At 36.0% G+C, this 20,040-nt stretch overlaps 1 protein-coding gene across 1 annotated transcript; it reads right to left on the reverse strand.

Moving 5' to 3' along the window:
* Positions 1–778: 778 nt before the first annotated feature.
* LOC114463427 (homeodomain-interacting protein kinase 1-like) lies at positions 779–5,389 on the reverse strand. Its single transcript, XM_028446974.1, has 7 exons — positions 5,254–5,389; positions 3,501–3,667; positions 2,866–3,057; positions 2,184–2,365; positions 1,828–2,065; positions 1,649–1,738; positions 779–1,318 (listed from the first exon to the last, which is right to left on the reverse strand). The coding sequence occupies exons 1-7, from the start codon at positions 5,291–5,293 to the stop codon at positions 779–781; spliced, it is 1,449 nt and encodes a 482-aa protein (XP_028302775.1). The 5' UTR covers positions 5,294–5,389.
* Between the last annotated feature and the right edge of the window lie 14,651 nt (positions 5,390–20,040).

Genomic DNA, 20,040 nt, shown 5'->3' on the forward strand with positions numbered 1-20,040 from the left:
TATGGTCTTTTTGGTAAGATTTTATTGAGTTGAAAAAAATCAAGATTTATATCGTGTGTCGTTATTTCGAGAAAAAAAAAATTGAGATACGAGTTCTGGTCCATATCGCCCAGCCCTAATGCCCATACATTTGGACCTACTGTATGGTTATTAATGGGAATAGTGTGTGAATGATCATGGTACCATGATCAGGATCATTGATACAGATGACTGACAAATATCTGACAAAGAGGATATTTAGGTCTTGGTGTAGGTTTTGCTCTTGTTTATCATTTATTCTGATCAGGCATATTTCCACCCAACATTGATGGAGTGCGACCAGTACAACAGGAAGTCAGGGCAACCGTGGCTCCGCCCCTTCTGCAGGTGTCACTGGTCACAATTTTATGACTGAATTGTTTTGTGTTAGCGTGTGTTTCAGTATTAGTTCTTAACAAAAATTTAAAGAGAATTAACAAACCTGCAAATCCAACTGCAGCGGGGGTGGAAGGCTGTTTTTGATTTAATCTAACAATAAGCAGTTAGATCAAATCTGAGTCAATCAGAACACCAAGGTTCTAGCGTTTTCCACCTGTTCTTTGATCACCTCCAGTTTAAGTCACTTATTATATAAAATTAAGAGGCTCTTAAACTACAACACAAACATGGAACAAGAACAAAAGAATAAATATTTACATGTTTATTTGATTAATATAAAAAATATATAAAATATATCTGTGAAAGTCCAAATGATCTAAAACCAACTATTAAACATATATGTTTTTACATGTATAAGGATTCACTTCTTAACAAAAAAAGTCTTGATTCTTCGGAAAAGCCTTCGAATCCTCTTCATCAAAGAACGTGTTTTTGCTCCACTTGAAGACTGATCCAGAACTTGATCATTTGTATGAGGAGTGGGAACAGAAACCAGGTCCACATCAGTTACAGGAGGGAGATCATGTGAAGATTCTGCAACCAAGGCATCACAACTGATTGACGAGAGGGAAAGTTCTTCTTCTGGCAGAGTCACATAGAACATATCCCAGGATGTAGCGGCCAAATTCAGTCTGTCACCATCGTTTGATTCTGTCACACAGGCTTGATCCAGAACAGACTCTTCACCAGATGCAGGGCAGGTTGTGTTATCAACCTGTGAGGAGGGTTGATAGTGTCTGCTGGTCTCCTGCTGGTTGAGGTGGGATGTGGTGAAGAAGTGGTGAAACTGAGCCTGACAGGGAGAGATCCTTTCATCTCCATCCAAGCGCAGGAGCTGCTTCAGCAGGTCGACAAAGGCTTTTCTGTCCTCAGCCTCACCACTTTCTTCTCCTGGATGAACCTGCATTTTAATACAAGACACTGGTTATTACACAAGCTCACACATCAGGCATATCAGTGAGTAGTTTATGGTCAGGATATCTCACAAGCTTCATGGCAGTCAAGACTTAATAACAGGACAGTGAATAGATTTGGACACTGCATGAATTTACATCAGATTTTGTTTAAAGGAAATTTCTCATTCATCATGAATAGCATTTTCCAAATAAATGATCTAGAATATTTAAACTGTGTCATCCATGTTTTAAGAGTTATTAAACTTAAAAACTTGCTTTTTTTTAAATTGACAAAAAACAAATGTTTAAATAGAAAATGTTAATTCAAAACTTACATTAACCAGATCATCCAAAGAAGAGAACTCAACGAAACGTTGTTGCTCCTCAGGTACGATGTTGTTCGCAGCTTCATATTCCTCTGGTGTCTGGGAAAACAAGATGAGTGTCATGAAGTTCATTGTAAAGTTAAACTTTGGTGAACTCAGGTTTGCTGAAAAAAAAACTTCAGTTTTACCATCAATCGCCATTTTGGGCTTCCCTCAGCCTCACAAAAGAAGCTCCTGGTGTGAACCCCGGCCTGGAGCTGGTCGTCCTTTGGTAGACCAAGAAGCTCTGAAACACGCTTCATCATCTGATAATCGCAGGACACAGACAAGAGGTTTTCTCCAATGTAGAGGAATGTGAGCAAACAACCCAGGCCCCACACATCAATGGCCTCACTGAAGGGAAGGCCAATGGAGACTTCAGGAGCCCTGAGGAGCAAGGACACGAGTTAAGAGTGAGAATCTGTGACCAACAAATCAATACAATACAATACAATACAGGTTTGTCATAACCACAGCTAAGCCATGTGAGGAGAAATCCTCCTACCTGTATCCGAGAGGCTGAATGTCAAGGCCAGGCTCCATGCTGGAAGTTGTAATAGCCAGACCAAAGTCGATTAGTTTGACTTTCAATGGCTGGATCTTCCCACTGACCACCATGACATTGTCAGGTTTTATGTCAGTGTGAATGATTCCAAGGTCTTTCAGGGAATCTAAAGCCACCAGCAGCTGCAGAAACAAGATCAGAAGACACAGGATTAGAATAAACATTGTCTGTTTGCTGTATGAGCTAGGCTTTATACTAATCACCAACCAATAAGGTTTGAAAATACATCATTTCCGCTACTTGACTTCCGTCATAGTCTAAGTAGAAGTAGAAGTAACCCTAACCCTAACCGAACCCTTTTGCTGCTGGTCAGATGAAATACCGATCAAGACCAGACGTTAAGTTACAATTCAAAAATGAATGAGAAGAAGGGGGTGTATCTGCCTTTAAAGGGGGTGTACCCGCTTACAAACCAAAACGCCCCTTTTTGCTGCTGGTCGGATGATATTGCATTAATTTGTGGTTAAAAGGTCACACACACGCACTCACGCACACACGCACGCACGCACTCACGCACGCACACACACACACACACACACACACACACACACACACACACACACACACACACACACACACACACACACACACACACTCTGACAACAAATTTTATAAACCATACCTGCTCAGCAATAGAACGGATTTCAGTCAGACTCAGGTACTCCCACTCTCGGTTTTCCATTAGAGTGTAAAGGTCGACGTCCAGAATCTCAAATACCAGGCAGTTGTAGTTCATGTACACAAAATGCTCATAAAATTTGAGCAAATTTGTGTGGTCAGCATCAAGGACACTGATTAACTTCAGCATGGAAATCTGTAAAAAAAAAAATAGAAAAAAAGAAGAAGAATGCACAGTTTGATTTAAAATACATCATCTGGTTCCAACAGGTCTTAGATAATCTTATATTGTTATTTTGCAAATATCAAAAAAGTGCAAATGGTAACAAAGTTTGTTTTCAATGTTGGATTAGATATGAATAAATATATAAAGTAATAGGTACAAAAGCTGTATAAACAAGTGTAAATCAGCTTTACATTTACATGTATATTAATATGATATGTACATGGAATATTAGGTTATGAATAAATAAAAATAGATATGTTTATTCCCAAAATTGCATTGAAGAGAACAGAAGTCCTGAAATGTACATCGCTATGTTGAAGTAATTACACATTAATAACAAAAAATATTCTTCATAGAGTTTAGAAGTAGCAAAACCTGAGCCCTCAAATATGATAGAAGGTACAAACAAGTACCTCATGCTCAAGATCTTCTTCAAAGCCTTCCTTGATTATTTTTACAGCCACCGTCTCATTGTTGCTGAGGTTCTGGCACTTGACCACCTTCCCAAAGTTGCCTTCACCAACACACTCCAGGATGGAGTAATCCACAGTGCTGCTGTGGAGAACCTGAAGTTCAGCTGCTGCAGTAGAAAGAAAGAACAGAGGGTGAGTATAGACTAGTTCAGTCTGTGTATGTGTCTGTAGTGGACAACATATTTTCTCCATAATTGTATTGTGGTTTCCACAGTCAGTGATGGTTTGAGGTGCCATGTCATGTGCTGGTGTTGGTCTACTGTGTTTCCTTAGGTCCAAGATCAACGCAGCCGTCGACCAGGAAGTTTAGAGCACTTCATGCTTCCTGCTGCTGACCAACTTTATGAAGATGCAGATTTCATTTTCCAACAGGACTTGGTACCTGGAAGGGACTCAATGCAACTCATACAACAGTTAGTCATTTGATTGGAAAAGAGACGCCACATTCCATGAGTGCTGATCAGGGTTGGGGTCAATTAAAATTGTAATCGTGTAATTGATAATTAAGTACAATTTTGGTGTAATTATAATTGTAATCGCATTTGACAAATTATGTTGCTGTTGTAAGAGTAATTAAACTGTAATTGAATTCAGAAAATTTAATTTTGTAATTGTAATTACCATGTAAAGTCTATAAAAACTGTCAATTATAATTTGACACAAAAATTAAAGAACCATGTTACAGTTTTATGCACAGTTTTACACATATGTAGTTAACAATTATTAAAATATTTTTCAAATCCAGCTTTTCCACATTTTACCATTAAAAAAATATAAAAATTGAGGGGTACACTGACACATAAAAGGCTCAGATGCCCACGACAAAAATATTAGAACTTATATTTTCATTGATTAGGAAGCCTAACAATGTAACCAATGGATAGGAAATAAATTAGATGACAGAAATTAATTTTTAGTGTGTTTTAACTGGTTTAGGACCTGTTATCGTAAGAGATGCTAACAGAAAGCTAACACAAGAGGTAGGTTCAATGTTATTAGGTTATTTATTTCAAGCTCAGTAATTGTGATTGGACTTTAGTAATTGAAAACACAATTGTAATTGACTTTCTGAGGATAAAAAATAATTGTAATTTAATTGTGATTGGGAAAAAATGCTGCTCACTGTTATCTTAATTTAATTGTAATTGAACATGGGTAATTGAAAACGTAATTGCTGCTATAGATCAACAACAGCACTGGGACTTTATACAGACATTAGTCAACGGTCAGTTAGGAAACGTTTATGTGTTACGTGTTGAGGTGGTGGTGCTGTTGGGTTAAATATCAGCACTGGTATGATTATCAGAATCAGAATTCCTTTATTAATCCCAGGGGGAAATTACTTTTGTTACAGCCACTCAAGAAATAATCACAAATAAAAGAATAAACGTTAGAAAGAATAAACGTTAAATAAGTGTATACAGTAATTAAGTAAAAGACTGTTAAAAATAAGGATTAGATAGATACAGATATTTACAACAATCAAATCTACACCAGTGCTGATATTTCAGCACACCAGCACTCCCTCTGGTGTGATATTGCTTAATTATCCATCTCAGGAATAAAATACAGGAACTATTTTTATGAGGAGACATAAATACTTGCTGCTACACCACTGTAATAACACACACTTTCCAGTCTAAAGGCCCTCTCTAAAGTATAAAAGCCCTGTTTGTCATTGAGTCTTTCTTACTTGCAGCAGCTGAAGTTCCAGAGAACAGAAATTGGGACATTTTCCACTCAGATGCTTTAAAAGTCACATAAACAGTTGTCTTCACAATGCTCACTAACTGCAACTGCTCTGTCTTCACTGACAGCTCGCTTTCATTTCATACCTGCTCCTGATTGGTTGAGGACGTAGTGCCCTCTGCAGCCAATCAGATACGACTTCTCATCGGTTAAAAAACAATCACGTTGTGATGGAGAAGCCCTATGCTAATGACCTAATGCCCCGTTCTGAAGTGCATACGATATAGTAGGTGTAATGTAGTGACATCTATCTGTGCTTATTTTCCGTTTATTCCCGTTCTAATTCAAAAATCTAACCAAATACACATAGGCGAAGGCTTTAGTTCTTTTCTCCTCCAGTAGAGGGCAGTAGTGCAACCTCAGGTTAAATCAACCTCACGGAGAAACAGTAGAAGAAGAAAAAGGAGGCGGAGCTTGAGGTTGGAAATTCTCGGGGCTTGACAAACCGGAGTGAAAAGACTTAATAATATGGAAGACCAAACCTGAAAAAAGTATAAATAAATAATAGTATAAATAAATTTAAGACATTTAATTATTTATGTTCTATTTATTTAACAGTTTTTTTCGTTTTATTTACTTATTCACCCATTTATGTATTCATTATTGTATATATTTATTCCAATATTTATTTATACATTTATTTAAGTATTTACAATTTTGGCAGGTTTGGTCCTCCATAGAATAACTCAGACAATTAAAGTTATGATGTTGATGTTTAAAAAAATGTGTGATGTAAAGTTCATGCACTATTAAAAAATAAAAATAAAACTGAAAAAAAAAATAAATAAAAAATAAATAATATATACTGTATATATATATATATATATAAACCAGTTTAAGAATGATGAGCATACTATAACTGGGGTGAAAATGCAGTCAGGCATGAAAAATGAGAAAAAGTAAGGCCATAACAAGGCATAAAAATTTTTTTTTTTTTTTTTTTTTTTTTTTTTTGAGATAAGGCTATCATAAGACCGTGAAAACTAGTTCAAATACGATGAGCACACTATAACTGGAGCAAAATTGCAGTAAGGCACGAAAAATGAGAAAAATGAAAAAACCCTCAAATTTCGGAGGTAAGGCATAAGAATATAAACATTTTTTGAATTTTTTTTTTTTATTTGAGATGAGGCTAACATAAAACCCTAAAAACCAGTTTAAGAATGATGAGCATAGTATAACTGGGGTGAAAATGCAGTCAGGCATGAAAAATGAGAAAAAGTAAAAACACCCAAATTTCAGAAGTAAGGCTATAACAAGGCATAAAAATTTTTTTGAGATAAGGCTATCATAAGACCGTGAAAACTTGTTCAAATACGATGAGCACACTATAACTGGAGCAAAATTGCAGTAAGGCACGAAAAATGAGAAAAATTAAAAGCACCCAAATTTCGGAAGTAAGGCTATAACAAGGCATAAAACCTTTTTTTTTTTTTTTCTGAGATAATATCGTGTCCTTAAAAACTAGTTCAAATATGATGAGCACAATTAAACTTGCAGTCAGGGATGAAAAATTATAAACCCTCAAATTTTGGAGGTAAGGCTAAAGTAAGGCATAAACATTTTTGTTTTTACATTTTTTATTTTTTTTTTATGATTTAAGGCTATCATAAGACACTAAAAATTAGTTCAAATATGATGAGCATACTATAACTGGGGTGAAAATGCAGAAAGGCTTGAAAAATAGGAAAAACACCCACATTTCGTAGGTAAGACTATAGTTAGGCACAAAAATAGAAACATTTTTAAGTATATATATATATTTTTTTTTTCAGATGAGGCTAGCATAAAACCCTAAAAACTAGTTTAAGAATGATGAGTCAACTGTAGCTGGGGTGAAAATGCAGTCAGGCATGAAAAATGAGAAAAATTAAAAACACCCAAATTTCGGAAGTAAGGCTATAACAAGGCATAAAAACTTTTTTTTTTTTTTTTTTTTTTTTCTGAGATAAGGCTATTATAAGACCCTAAAAACTAGTTAAAATATGATGAGCATACTATAATTGGGGCAAAATTGCAGTAAGGCACGAAAAATGAGAAAAATGAAAAACCCTCAAATTTCGGAAGTAAGGCATAAAAATATAAACATTTTTGATTTTTTTTTTTTTTTTTTGTGAGATAATGATATCATGAGTCCTTAAAAACTAGTTCAAATACAATGAGCACAATTAAACTTGCAGTCAGGGAAGAAAAATTAGAATTCTTTTTTTTTTTTGTTTTTACATTTTTTTTATGATATAAGGCTATCATAAAACACTAAAAATTAGTTCAAATATGATGAGCATACTATAACTGGGGTGAAAATAGAGTCAGGCATGAAAAATGAGAAAAATTAAAAACACCCAAATTTCGGAAGTAAGGCTATAACAAGGCATGAAAACTTTTTTTTGTTTTTTTTTTTTTTCTGCGATAATGATATGAGTCCTTAAAAACTAGTTCAAATATGATGAGCACAGTTAAACTTGCAGTCAGGGATGAAAAATTAAAAACCCTCAAATTTTGGAGCCAAGGCTATCGTAAGGCATTCATTTTTTATTTTTTATTTTTTTTTTACATAAGGCAGAGACGAGAGAAAAATGTGAAAAACATCCAGTCAAAGGTAAGGCTTTGAAAAACACCCAAAAGTCAGAAGTAAGGCTGAATGTGGTCATACCTGCAAACATTACCTGATCTCATCACATCTCAGAAACTAAGCAGGGCTGGTCTTGGTTAGTACTTGAATGGGAGACCAGTAAGTGTTCTAGGGTCTGCAGAGGGATGGCAGTTTCCTACTGAGGCTGTAGTATAGGTTGAAAATGGAAACTGATAATGTCCTTTTTATCCTAATATAAGGCTATCATAAGACCTCAAAAACTAGTTCAAATAAGATGAGCACACTATAACTGGGGCAAAAATTCCTTAAGGCATGAAAAATTAGTTAAATTAAAAACATACAAATTTCGGAAGTCAGGCTAAAACAAGGCATGAAGACTTTTTTTTTTTTTTTTTTTTTTTGAGATAAGGCTATCATTAGACCCTAAAAACTAGTTCAAATATGATGAGCATACTATAACGGGGGCAAAATTGCAGTAAGGCACAAAAAAAGAAACATGAAAAACCCTCAAATTTCGGAGGTAAGGCTACAGTAAGACATAAACATTTTTGTTTTTAGATTTTTTTTTTTTTTTTTATGATATAAGGCTATCATAAGACACTAAAAATTAGTTCAGATATGATGAGCATACTATTACTGGGGTGAAAATGCAGTAAGGCATGAAAAATAGGAAAAAAACCCTACATTTCGTATGTAAGACAATAGTAAGGCATAAAAATAGAAACATTTTAGAATTTTTTTTTTTTTTTTTTGAAATGAGGCTAACATAAGACCTTAAAAACTAGTTTAAATATGATGAGCATACTATAACTGGGGTGAAAATGCAGTCAGGCATGAAAAATGAGAAAAATTAAAAACACCCAAATTTCGGAAGAAAGGCTATAACAAGGCATAAAAACTTTTTTTTTTTTTTCTGAGATAATGATATCATGAGTACTTAAAAACTAGTTCAAATATGATGAGCACAATTAAACTTGCAGTCAGGGATGAAAAATATAAACCATCAAATTTTGGAGGTAAGGCTATCGTAAAGCATAAACATTTTTGTTTTTTCATTTTTTTTTTTTATGATATAAGGCTATCATAAAACCCTAAAAATTAGTTTAAAAATGATGAGCATACTATAACTGGGGTGAAAATGCAGTTAGGCATGAAAAATGAGAAAAATTAAAAACACCCAAATTTCGGAAGTAAGGCTATAACAAGGCATAAAAACCTTTTTTTTTTTTTTTTTTTTCCTGAGATAAGGCTATCATAAGACCATAAAAACTAATTAAAATACGATAAGCATACTATAACTGGGGCAAAATTGCAGTAAGGCACGAAAAATGAGAAAAATGAAAAACCCTCAAATTTCAGAGGTAAGGCTATATAGTAAGGCATGAATTTTTTTTTGTTTTTGTTTTTTATGATACAAGGCTTTCATAAAACACTAAAAACTAGTTCAAATATGATTAGCACACTATAACTGGGGTGAAAATGAAGTAAGGCATGAAAAATGAGAAAAATGTGAAAAACATCCAGTCAAAGGTAAGGCTTTGGAAAACACCCAAAAGTCAAAGGAAAGGCTGAATGTGGTCATACCTGCCTGCCATTACCTGATCTCATCACATCTCAGAAACTAAGCAGGGCTGGTCTTGGTTAGTACTTAAATGGAAGACCAGTAAGTGTTCTAGGGTCTCCAGAGGGATGGCAGTTTCCTCCTGAGGCTATAGTTAAGGTTGACAATGGAAACTGATAATATTTTAATAATTTTTTATCCTAAGATAAGGCTATCATAAGACCTCAAAAACTAGTTTAAATAAGATGAGCACACTATAACTGGTGCAAAAATGCAGTGAGGCATGAGAAAAATGAAAAACACTCAAATTTCAGAGATAAAGCTATAAAAAGGGTAAAAAATGGAATTTTTTTTAAAAGAAAATTCTGATATAAGGCTACCATAAGACACTAAAAACTAGTTAAAATATGACGAGCACATTTAAACTGGGGTGAAAATGCAGTGAGGCAAGAAAAATGAGAAAGATGGAGAAAAAAAAAAAATTGGAGGTAAGGCTATAGCAAGGCATAAAAACGTTTTTTGTTTCTTTTTTCTGAGGTAAAGCTATCATAAGACCCTAAAAACTAGTTCAAATATGATAAGCACATTTAAACTGGGGTGAAAATGCAGTAAGAAAAAAAATTACTATTAGGTTACTAGTTACTACTACTAGGGTAAGGAGTTACAGGGGGAGCATTGCCCCCCCCCACTGGTCAAATGTTTTTAGTCCAGTCTTCTCAAATTTGTTTGAAAACATACAATTCTTCATATAATGTACATAATATACTAATATTATAAGTGCAAAAACACACTGACAAAATATATATTAATTCTTTCGTTGTTCTTTTAAAAATACAAGTTATTTTTTGGCGCTCGAGTCATGTGTCCTTTCAAGGCTCCAGTGGAGCCAACATATCTCTGTAATTCTCGTTCTGATACTCATTAAAAAATTGATAAAATAAGGTTTTTGAAACATCCTGATTCATTCCATACATATTCCTGTTAGTTTCATGTCACGTGTTAGTTCTACCTCAGGTGCGTAGTATAAGTTTTCAGTGACATGGTCCCAAACTTTGGAGACTTTAGGTTGGTTCTTCTTCTGTTGCGCAATTCTTCTTCACAATGTAAATGGTGAAGCAATACTGCGCCCAGCAGTTCATGTTTGGTACTGCAGCAAAAATGAAGCAGAAATCAGAATTATGATTTTACAACATTAAACGACGCGCCAACACAATTTTTTGTAGTCAACATTATCAATTATGTTACTAATCATTTTTTGCATATTTGTAATTGTTACACACATTGTGATTGGGGCGAATCTCGCGACAGTCTATACAGTATATTTAATTCTGTTTTTTTGATGCCCCCCCCCCCCCTCCCCAGCAAGAATCTCAAACTCCGCCTATGAAAAAAAACATTTCAAAATGAAAGGAAAAGTCAAGCATTTTTATTACAATCTAATCTAGCTTTAAAGCTGTGATCCTGCTCTAGAGATGATGCCAGTTTCCCAGTCACATCCTATTTGCTGTCAATGTTTAAACTTTTCAGTTCATCTTTTAATGAGTGCACATTTGAGGAGATACTAACAGTGTTTCTATTTGCTCAGTTGAGCCCCCCCTGCCGGCTTCTAATGAGACTCTCCGCTGAGCTCATTTTCTCTTCTCCATCTAACACCTGCCTCCCTGTCGCAGGGAATGAGGAACCTCTGAGGAAAGACAGGTTGGATTTATCAAAGAGGAACTAATCATTCCTGTAGCTCTTGTCACAGCAGGAAGAAAACCGACAAAACTCAGTGATATGCAAGTACAAGTGATTTGAATTTACTTTAAATGTCGACTGTAGTATAACAATAGAGTTTTTCAACTCATGCAATTAGTTATGTGTGTGTGTGTGTGTGTGTGTGTGTGTGTGTGTGTGTGTGCGCGCGCACATACTTTTGCGAAGATTTTTACCTCCACCAAGGAGGTTATGCTTTTGCCGGCTTTATTTTATTATTTATTTATTCACTTGTCTGTGAACAGTTTAACTCAGGGGTGTCAAACTATTTTTCCTTAAGGGCCAAATACCAAGCAGTTTGACATCTAGTGGGCCACAGATTTTAGGGGACGAAAAAAGCGATTTCCACATTATTGTGCCCGAGTTTACACTTCCACATGTAAATGATCTCTCCATCCAAGCAATACATGCCTGCAGGATCTTCACTTCTGAATATTTTGATTTTGAGACCGATTTTTGTGTAAATTCTAAAAATTTAATTATCCATTTATCTATTATTATTATTGCATAGTTTATAAAATAATGCATTTTTTGTATTGCGTAATTGTGAACATCTTTTGTGTAATCTTTAGGGGCATTTTGTGGAATTACTTGTGAGGAAATTTCAAGTCTTAAAAAAAAAAAAGATTTCCAAAAATTGTGATAAAAAAAAAAAAAATGACAGCAGTCATGTGATATAAGCATGGTGAAACTGTGAGAACCACAACTGATTTTTTTTTTTAGTAATTTACACAATGATACATGTTTCTCTATCATTTTTATTTTCTCCTGCGGGCCAAATTGGATGCTCTAAATGGCCTGTTTCTGCCCCCGGGCCTTGAGTTTGACACATGGGGATTAACTTCAAAAGTGATGGAGGAATTTTGATGAAATTTTGAAGAATCTAAAATTGGATAATTAACAAGTGATTCAATTTTGGGGACGATCTGGACCAATATACTGATTCTGGATCAATAAATCCCTATGTTCAGCTCTTTGACCTGGTTCTACAAATCCTACTGATGACTTTGTGTATTACATGCTCTATTCATAAGTATAATTTCATTTTCTGTTTTAAGAACAGAAAATCTAAGCCTTTAAAATGTGAATAATAATGGTACAATGATCAGGAACACTGATCAAGACAAAAGGATGTTTTTTGGCGTTTGGCAGAGATCTGATGCTCTTCTTTTATAAAACATTCTCTTTAAAAGACTGTGTTACATTGTGTGTGCACTCTGGTTTATAACAGGACACTAGAAAGCAGCCTGACAGTAGAAGGAGGCGAGACATGATGATGTCAGGTGAAAATGTGCCAGTGGAGCACAGCTGACCGGACGACTCTCAGAACCATCGATTGTTGTAAAGCAGATACTAATGCAATCGATGCAGCGCACTGATGAGAGTGTTTGCAGGAAATGAAGCCCATCTATCTCTCCTTTCTCATAAAGATAATCAGAGCGGGAGAGAGAATGGAAAGCTCTCAACTTTCCTGTGAAAGACATTTAACCTTGATTTACTTCACTAGAGATATGGGGAACATTTATTGCTAACAAGACTCGTGTTAACTTAATGGGTAATAAAAAGATAATAAAGGAGCCACAGGAATGAGTTAACGTTATTGGGCTTATTTATCTACAACTACTAATTATTGATAACAGTTTGTTAGTAAGTCTGCTACTGAGCATAACTTAGATATTGGTGATATCAACCATAGATCAGCTCTACTACTCAAATATAAGTACCGGTGCATGTACTTAATATTGGCAGAGGTGAAAGTAACAGATTACAAGTACTCACAATACTGTAATTGAGTTGCTTTTATGGGTAATTGTACTTTTTTGTGTATATTTCTAAATCAAAATTTTTACTTATACTTAAAGCTGCTATCCGGAGTTTCTGAGAGGATGTCTCGATGTCCCACCCTCAACAGCTCCACTTCCTCACCTCACCCTGCCTCTGCAATCTACCAGAAGCCACGCCTCTACTTTTCTGCACGCACATCGCGGAACATAACGAGGTCGAATCGGGTCGCATTGTTATAGGTCTATGGGTCAGGTAAGAGCCAAAAACATATTTACCTGTTTGCTGTTGTGACGAGAGGCCTTGTTTCCGTGCACAGTTCCATATTCACTTTGATTGACAGTCTCAAAAACAGGAAGTCAAAGCCTATTGGCTGTGCGCAGTCGGCGATTGTTTTCATTTGTATAGCGGTCTATAGGACGAAGGAGGGACTTATACACATTAATGTATATGAATGACCACCAGCAGTAGACCATAGGAAAATACTAGTCAGGTATTTTTTTTTTTATAAAGAATCATACATAACATAGATTTATGAGAAACCTTCTACACCCAACCGTTACTGATAAATTATAAATGTAGCTTTACTTAGAGCCTGAAAATTGTATATTTTTGTTTATTTTTTTGGTGTTATTTTATTTTGAAAATAATAGTGTCTTTTGACAAACATTTTATGAAGACGCCTTTAATTGAGAAATCGTGAGATTCTTACTGTACGCAAGGCAAGATTTATTACCAAAAATAAATCAAAGTATCGTAACTTTTACTTTGAGTACTAGCTAATTGAGCTACTTTTTACTTGTACTTGAGTATTTTATGTATGACTTACTTGTACTTGAGCACAATTTCAATCAAGTAACAGTACATGTAGAATATATCAGTACTTTTTACACCTTGGTTTACTAGTGCACTTAACTAGTAAAGCATAAAGTGTCACTAGTCTAGTAACACTTTATGGTTTACTAGTGCTACTAGTAAGTGACTATTAACACAATATACAGAGTTTCAGCACTTTTTAAAAAAGAAAATAATTGCGATTAACTCTTGCAAAAACCATAATTAAAAACTGTCATTGTTTGACAACACTACATTAAAGGCTACATACAGGGTAGGATCTAGAAATCTGACTCCATAGTGACATCACGGTGGTTAGCGTACCTGCAGCCATCAGCCAAGCCACCGTAGGAATGCGCATCAAATGTTTGTTTATCACACCTCTGATACTAGAGGATGGATACCTGATCGAACCCTAACGGGACCCGACGGCACCAGACAGGTCGGGTTTGGACAGATATTTAGAACGGGTGTTCGGGTTCGATCACAGTGTCGTTTGCGATGCTGCGTTCTTCCTTTCCTGCTGCAGTGATCCGCGGTGGATGGAGAATGGAACAGAGGATCATTTTAAAGGAATACATCGTTGAAACATTCCTTTTACTTATTTATTTATTTTATTTAACCTTTATTTAACCAGGAAAGTCCCATTGAGATTAAAGGGAGTCCTGGCCAAGATTCAGCAAAAGATACTGTTACATACAAATACATAACAAACACATTATGAAAAACAGTTACAATTTAAAAATGTCATCTCAAGTGCTCTCAGTCTGGTCTTAAATGCGTTCAATGAAATAAGCTCAGTCATTTTCCAGTCTTTTTGCAACCTGTTCCATGTAAAAGGAGCAAAAGCCCTTTTTCCCAGTTCTGTGCGAGCAAATGGAACAGTGAGCAAGAATTTATCATTTGAACGCAAACAGTAAGAGTCTACACTCCTCCGTGTGATTAAGTTACAAATGTAGGAGTGCAGTAGACCAAGCACGGCCTTATAAATAAAAGTTTACCAATGACCAAGTCCCCTGGAGGACAAAGGCGGCCATCCCACTCGAGAATACAGTTCAAAATGATGGGTCAAAGGCCCTACAGTTAGTAATGAACCTCAGAGAAGCTTGATATACAGTGTCAATCTTATGGAGACATTGAGCAGAGGCATTCATGTACAACAGGTCTACATAGTCTAAAATAGATAAGAATGTCGCAGTGACAAGACGCTTTTTTGCCTCAAAAGAAAAATAAAATTTATTTTCAAAAAAAAAATCCCAATTTAAGTTTATGTTTTTTTTTCAAGATTGTCTATATGGGGTTTGAAAGTCAGGGTGTCATCGAGCAAGACACCAAGGTACTTGTATGTGTGAACCATCTCTATGACATCTCCCTCAAGAGTGGACACTAAGGGGATAGTTTGAGGAATCTTCGTGTTTGAAAACAATATTAGTTTTGTCTTTTCAGCATTGAGGACCAGTTTATGTGTTCTGGACCACATCAAAAGATTCTACAGCTTTAGCAGGGTTCAAACTAAAACAGTAAATAATTGTGTCATCAGCGTAAAAATGCACATTTTGTCCTAAATCATTAATATACATGATGGACAACAGGGGTCCTAATATTGAACCCTGTGGCACCCTGTTGTGGACATTCAGATATTCAGAGACCAGACCGTCACTTTTAACACACTGGCTCCTGTCACTCAAATAATTTGTGAACCAGGAAACAGCATGGTTAGATAGTCCCAAACTAAGAAGTCTATGCTTTAAAATAGCTTGATTCACAGTGTCAGAAGCTTTTGACAGATCAATAAAAAGGGAAACACAATATTGTTTTTTATCAAGAGTGACAAATATGTCATTTATGACTTTTGTAGCAGCGTGCTTTTTCCTGAAGCCGGATTGAAGTTTAGAAAGAAGTTCGTTAGAGTACAGGAACTCTTTTAGTTGATCACAGACAAGAGATTCAAGAACTTTTGACAAGACACACAAATTTGATATTGGTCTGTAGTTAGTTAAAACAGCTGGATCACCTCCTTTTAATAAAGGGGTTTTACTGCGCAATAACATGGATTATCTTTATCTTTGATACATGGATTATGGAAATAGATATGATGGATCCCTTGTGCTGATCTGATGTTGACATTAACAGTTGTTTGTTAATAAAACCAGTGCTTAACACTAAAACAAACATACATATGTCATTTCTTTGAGAAAAAAAATGAGGTTTTCACTGTCGGGTCGGACTCGGACGAGAAAATGCTGCCAGACCCACACTCTAACTGTGACACGGTTATTTAGTTACTCACTGTTTATTGACTGTTTACTGCAAGACCTGTGCACATTCCTCTGCATTCAAACAGTAGTTTAGTCCACCGTGTTTGTCTCCAAGCCGTCTATTTCTCATTCTTTTTATTTATTTAGTTATTGGGACGCCTCTCCAGGCAGTCATGAATGCGCACCATTTGACGTCACCATCAGCGGAACTGTACTGCTGTTCAGACCCCGAACAGAAATACATAATGTGCCACACAATCTGTTCAAGGCAATAAGAAGAAATGTGTGTGGGCTCATTCTCTTTGGTTTAGAGCGCTTCATCCCCCATGCATTAAAAAAACATGAAATGAATGTTTATTTTTCCTGAAATCCTGCCCTGAAATACCATTTTATTTAAATGTAATTTCATGTGAGTGTCTGCCCTCATACTTGCTCCTGGGAAAATCCTGGCCCTTGGACCATTGTAGTTGTAGTACGCCGTTCTACAGTTTGATTAAGGTGGAAATAATTGGGGAAAAAGGGGTTTGGACCTTCTTTAGAAAAATGATTGGTTGGTCACCTCAAACATATCGCTTGCAGAAATTTACAATACAATGACTGAATGCATGAAAATGCCACTCAGTGACCAACAGAAAACCCAGCATGCATCCAGGGGGGTCACTGTCACACTGTTCACAGCTTACTTACCCACAGACCGACACTGATCGTATTTCACACTCTGGAGGCTGATCATGAGCAGGGAGGGAGGGGTGAAATGAATCAGCAGATTAAACTAATTAGCTTTTGTCAGCACTATAATACTGTTTAGCGCTGTGATTCTCCACTGAGGGCTGTGTTTGGATTTATTGTCAGTGGGTGACAGTTGATAATCCTTCCTGTTTATGCATGCTGAATTGGATTATTTTTTTTGCCATTTTTCAGTGGAAAATGTGTTTTTCTATCTTCTGGGCTTTGATACTTGATTATTTATATGGTTTGGATGCACCTGTGTTTCGGTTTTACCTGATTTTCTCCCAAGAAAAATGTTGATGGAGACCCTGGCAGCAACAATCTGCTGCTTCACGCCCGTGTGTTGATCACTAGACCTGCCACGCTTACATATGTTCCCCGTCTTTTCTGGCCCGACACGATACAGGCGAGTTACATGCTTTACTAATCATTTCAACAACACATGCTCTCCAGGGAAGCCAGCCAAACTCTGTAATTCAACTCACTCTCGTCAACAGAATGGTACCAAAAGCCTTCCAAAGATGATATTTCATAGGAGGGAAAACAAACAACAAAGTCTGAAATTTTTCATTTTCTGCTTATGAATATCTTACAGCAGTTAGTGAATGTGTTTCAATCTGCATAGTTTGTACAGCTGATTATTGTTTCTGTGCCTGTTTGGGAGCTTTTTTTTTTTTTTTTTACCAGTTATACACTGTGAATGTAAATGAATGAATGGCAAATCATAGAATTTTTTTTTTTGCAGCTTTAGGTTGATTTTGTCTAAAGAGAAAGTCTCACAGATGATGATTTAAAGCAAAGATCAACTAAAATTCTCTAAAAATAGATGATTATTGCAATAGATGATCTGGCCAACATTGGCTACATCCAACATCCATAGAAGCAAATCCACAAAATGTTGTGTTTTAAAAGCAGAAATAAATATGAAGCCAGACATAATAACAATTCTAAAAACACACAAAACTAAAGCAAAATGCACAAATCATTTAAAAAATAATGCAAAGTAAAAACAAAAACGAAAATATTCCAAAATTACACAAAATGACTCATAGATCAGACAAAATGACTGAAAAGACACACAAAACAACCTCTTAAACAACATACAGTACATACTGTATAACACATATACAAAATGACTCCAACGACACAAAATACCAATAAAATTACACACAATGAAAGAAAAACATACATAATCAACAAAAATGGATGAAATGATTCCAAAAACTCCCAACATGATGGAAAAATACACTAAATTCAATAATAAATAGTGATAAAAAACCCTTTGTTGACAGTGTATATTAATAAAAATAAATGTAAATATGCAAAGATTGCAGCCTGAGCTATATTTCATCTTGTGCTCAAATTGCTCATTTTTCTAAATGCTGACACAAATATTAATAATGTGGCTCTCAGATCACATGATTACATTTTTGTGGCCCCCAGTGTGATAAAAATTGTTCATTCTAGCATCAGGCTTTACAGCAGCAGAACTAACCATTACCAATACTATGTTTTTTGTCTCTTATTCTTCAGCCTGTTTATTCAAATAGAAGGTTCATGTTGACTAATGATTACTGTGCAAAGCTGGATGACTCATACACTGACATTTATCCCAGTTGTCATGGCTGCACGTTAGTGAATGCTGGCATCCTATAGTTTACATGTCTAATCCATTGTTAGATCAGTGATTCTCAACCAGAGGGATGAAGGCACATTAATGATTGAAACATGTATAGATAACAGTACAAACCTCCCAGTTGATTTCAGAATTATATACGTGCACTTGTGTTTTTACCCTCCAGCAACAATAAAATCTAAAATGTCAAAACATAAGCACAGGAGCAAGGTCAGAACAGCTGCAGACACACTGACATTTCATTTGGTTTTTACACATCTTTAAACAATAGTTTACACAGATAACACAAGCTGTTGTATCAGAGAATTTGAATGTGTGAATTGAAATGTTTACTTGTTGTAAAATAATCAGTAAATAGAGCCTAGTCTAACAGAGCAGAAAGGAAGTTGGCAAGTACAGAATTTTCCACATTCCCCTCATAAGAACATGGAAGCTGTTCTATGGATCCTTCTTCCTCTTATTATTCTTGGGGTCAGTTTAACCCCATTCAATGTTTATCATTCAAAAAATAACAGTTGACTTTATTATTATTTTTGCTTCATTTTTCATGACTTGTCCTAATGTGTTGGGTACAAGTGATTCAGCATTAAATGATGAACACATATTGCACGCATTGGTGTTCCTCTGGGGTAAATTTGACCCCAAGCTGTTTTAGCTGTGTAAAATGTGTTTGTCTGTGTGTGACCCCATTAGCAAGGAGTTATTTATGTATTCAGCAAATAAACAAAGTGTCTGACACAAAAACTTGGTCAACAATTTTCTGAAAATCCTGTTCTGGAGGCAAATATCCCTGGGGTCAGACTGACCCAAGGGTAAAATGTGTTAGTAATATTTGAGGATAACAGGAGGGTTCAAACTTTGTACAAACGAAGAATATGTCTTTAAAGGAAAGGTGAAGTGTTGTGGCTTGTAGCCTTGATGCTAATGTCAGAAACAGAATACAGTGCATTGTTCATTATCAGAAGTTTCCAGACTTTTGTGTTGAAGAACAGGAAGACTTTTTAAGCCTTATTCTTTTTTTTTTTTTTTTTTTGCCACGTTTCGTATTAAAATGACTCTAACTATAAAAATGAAACCAACAGGCCTTCACAAAAACAGAGAAAGGTTTAAGCGCAGAGAATAAAATGTGCACTCAGCATAAATTTCTGTGTCTCTGCGGCGAAACCGTGGAGGAGCAGAGCATTCAGTCATCTTCACTCTGTCAGCACAAAGACAAAGAGCTGCCTTCGAGCAAGCAAAGCTGGTCAAAGGTGAGTCACACACGCACAGGTACAAAGATAGACCTCTCTACGACACACACACACACGGACACAGAGCAGCTGGAGACGAACCTGGCTGGAGCGCCCTTGGCTTGATCTTCAGGCTGCTGATAATGGAGCGAGTGGCTCAACAACACACAAACTGACACACATGCACACATGTGAGTTCTTTTATCACGCTCCACCACCCGCTGACCTTTGTTGTCCCTCTGACCCCCCGCCTACAGGCCCCTGCTGTGTTGTCACAGGGCTCTGGAATCAACCTGCGGGTCCTGCTGGGCAGCCAGGAGGTGGTGACCGGTGTTACTGGGAATGTTGGGAATG

The sequence above is a fragment of the Gouania willdenowi genome, chromosome 5, assembly GCF_900634775.1.
Source record: "Gouania willdenowi chromosome 5, fGouWil2.1, whole genome shotgun sequence".
NCBI classification, from domain to species: Eukaryota; Metazoa; Chordata; class Actinopteri; order Blenniiformes; family Gobiesocidae; genus Gouania; species Gouania willdenowi.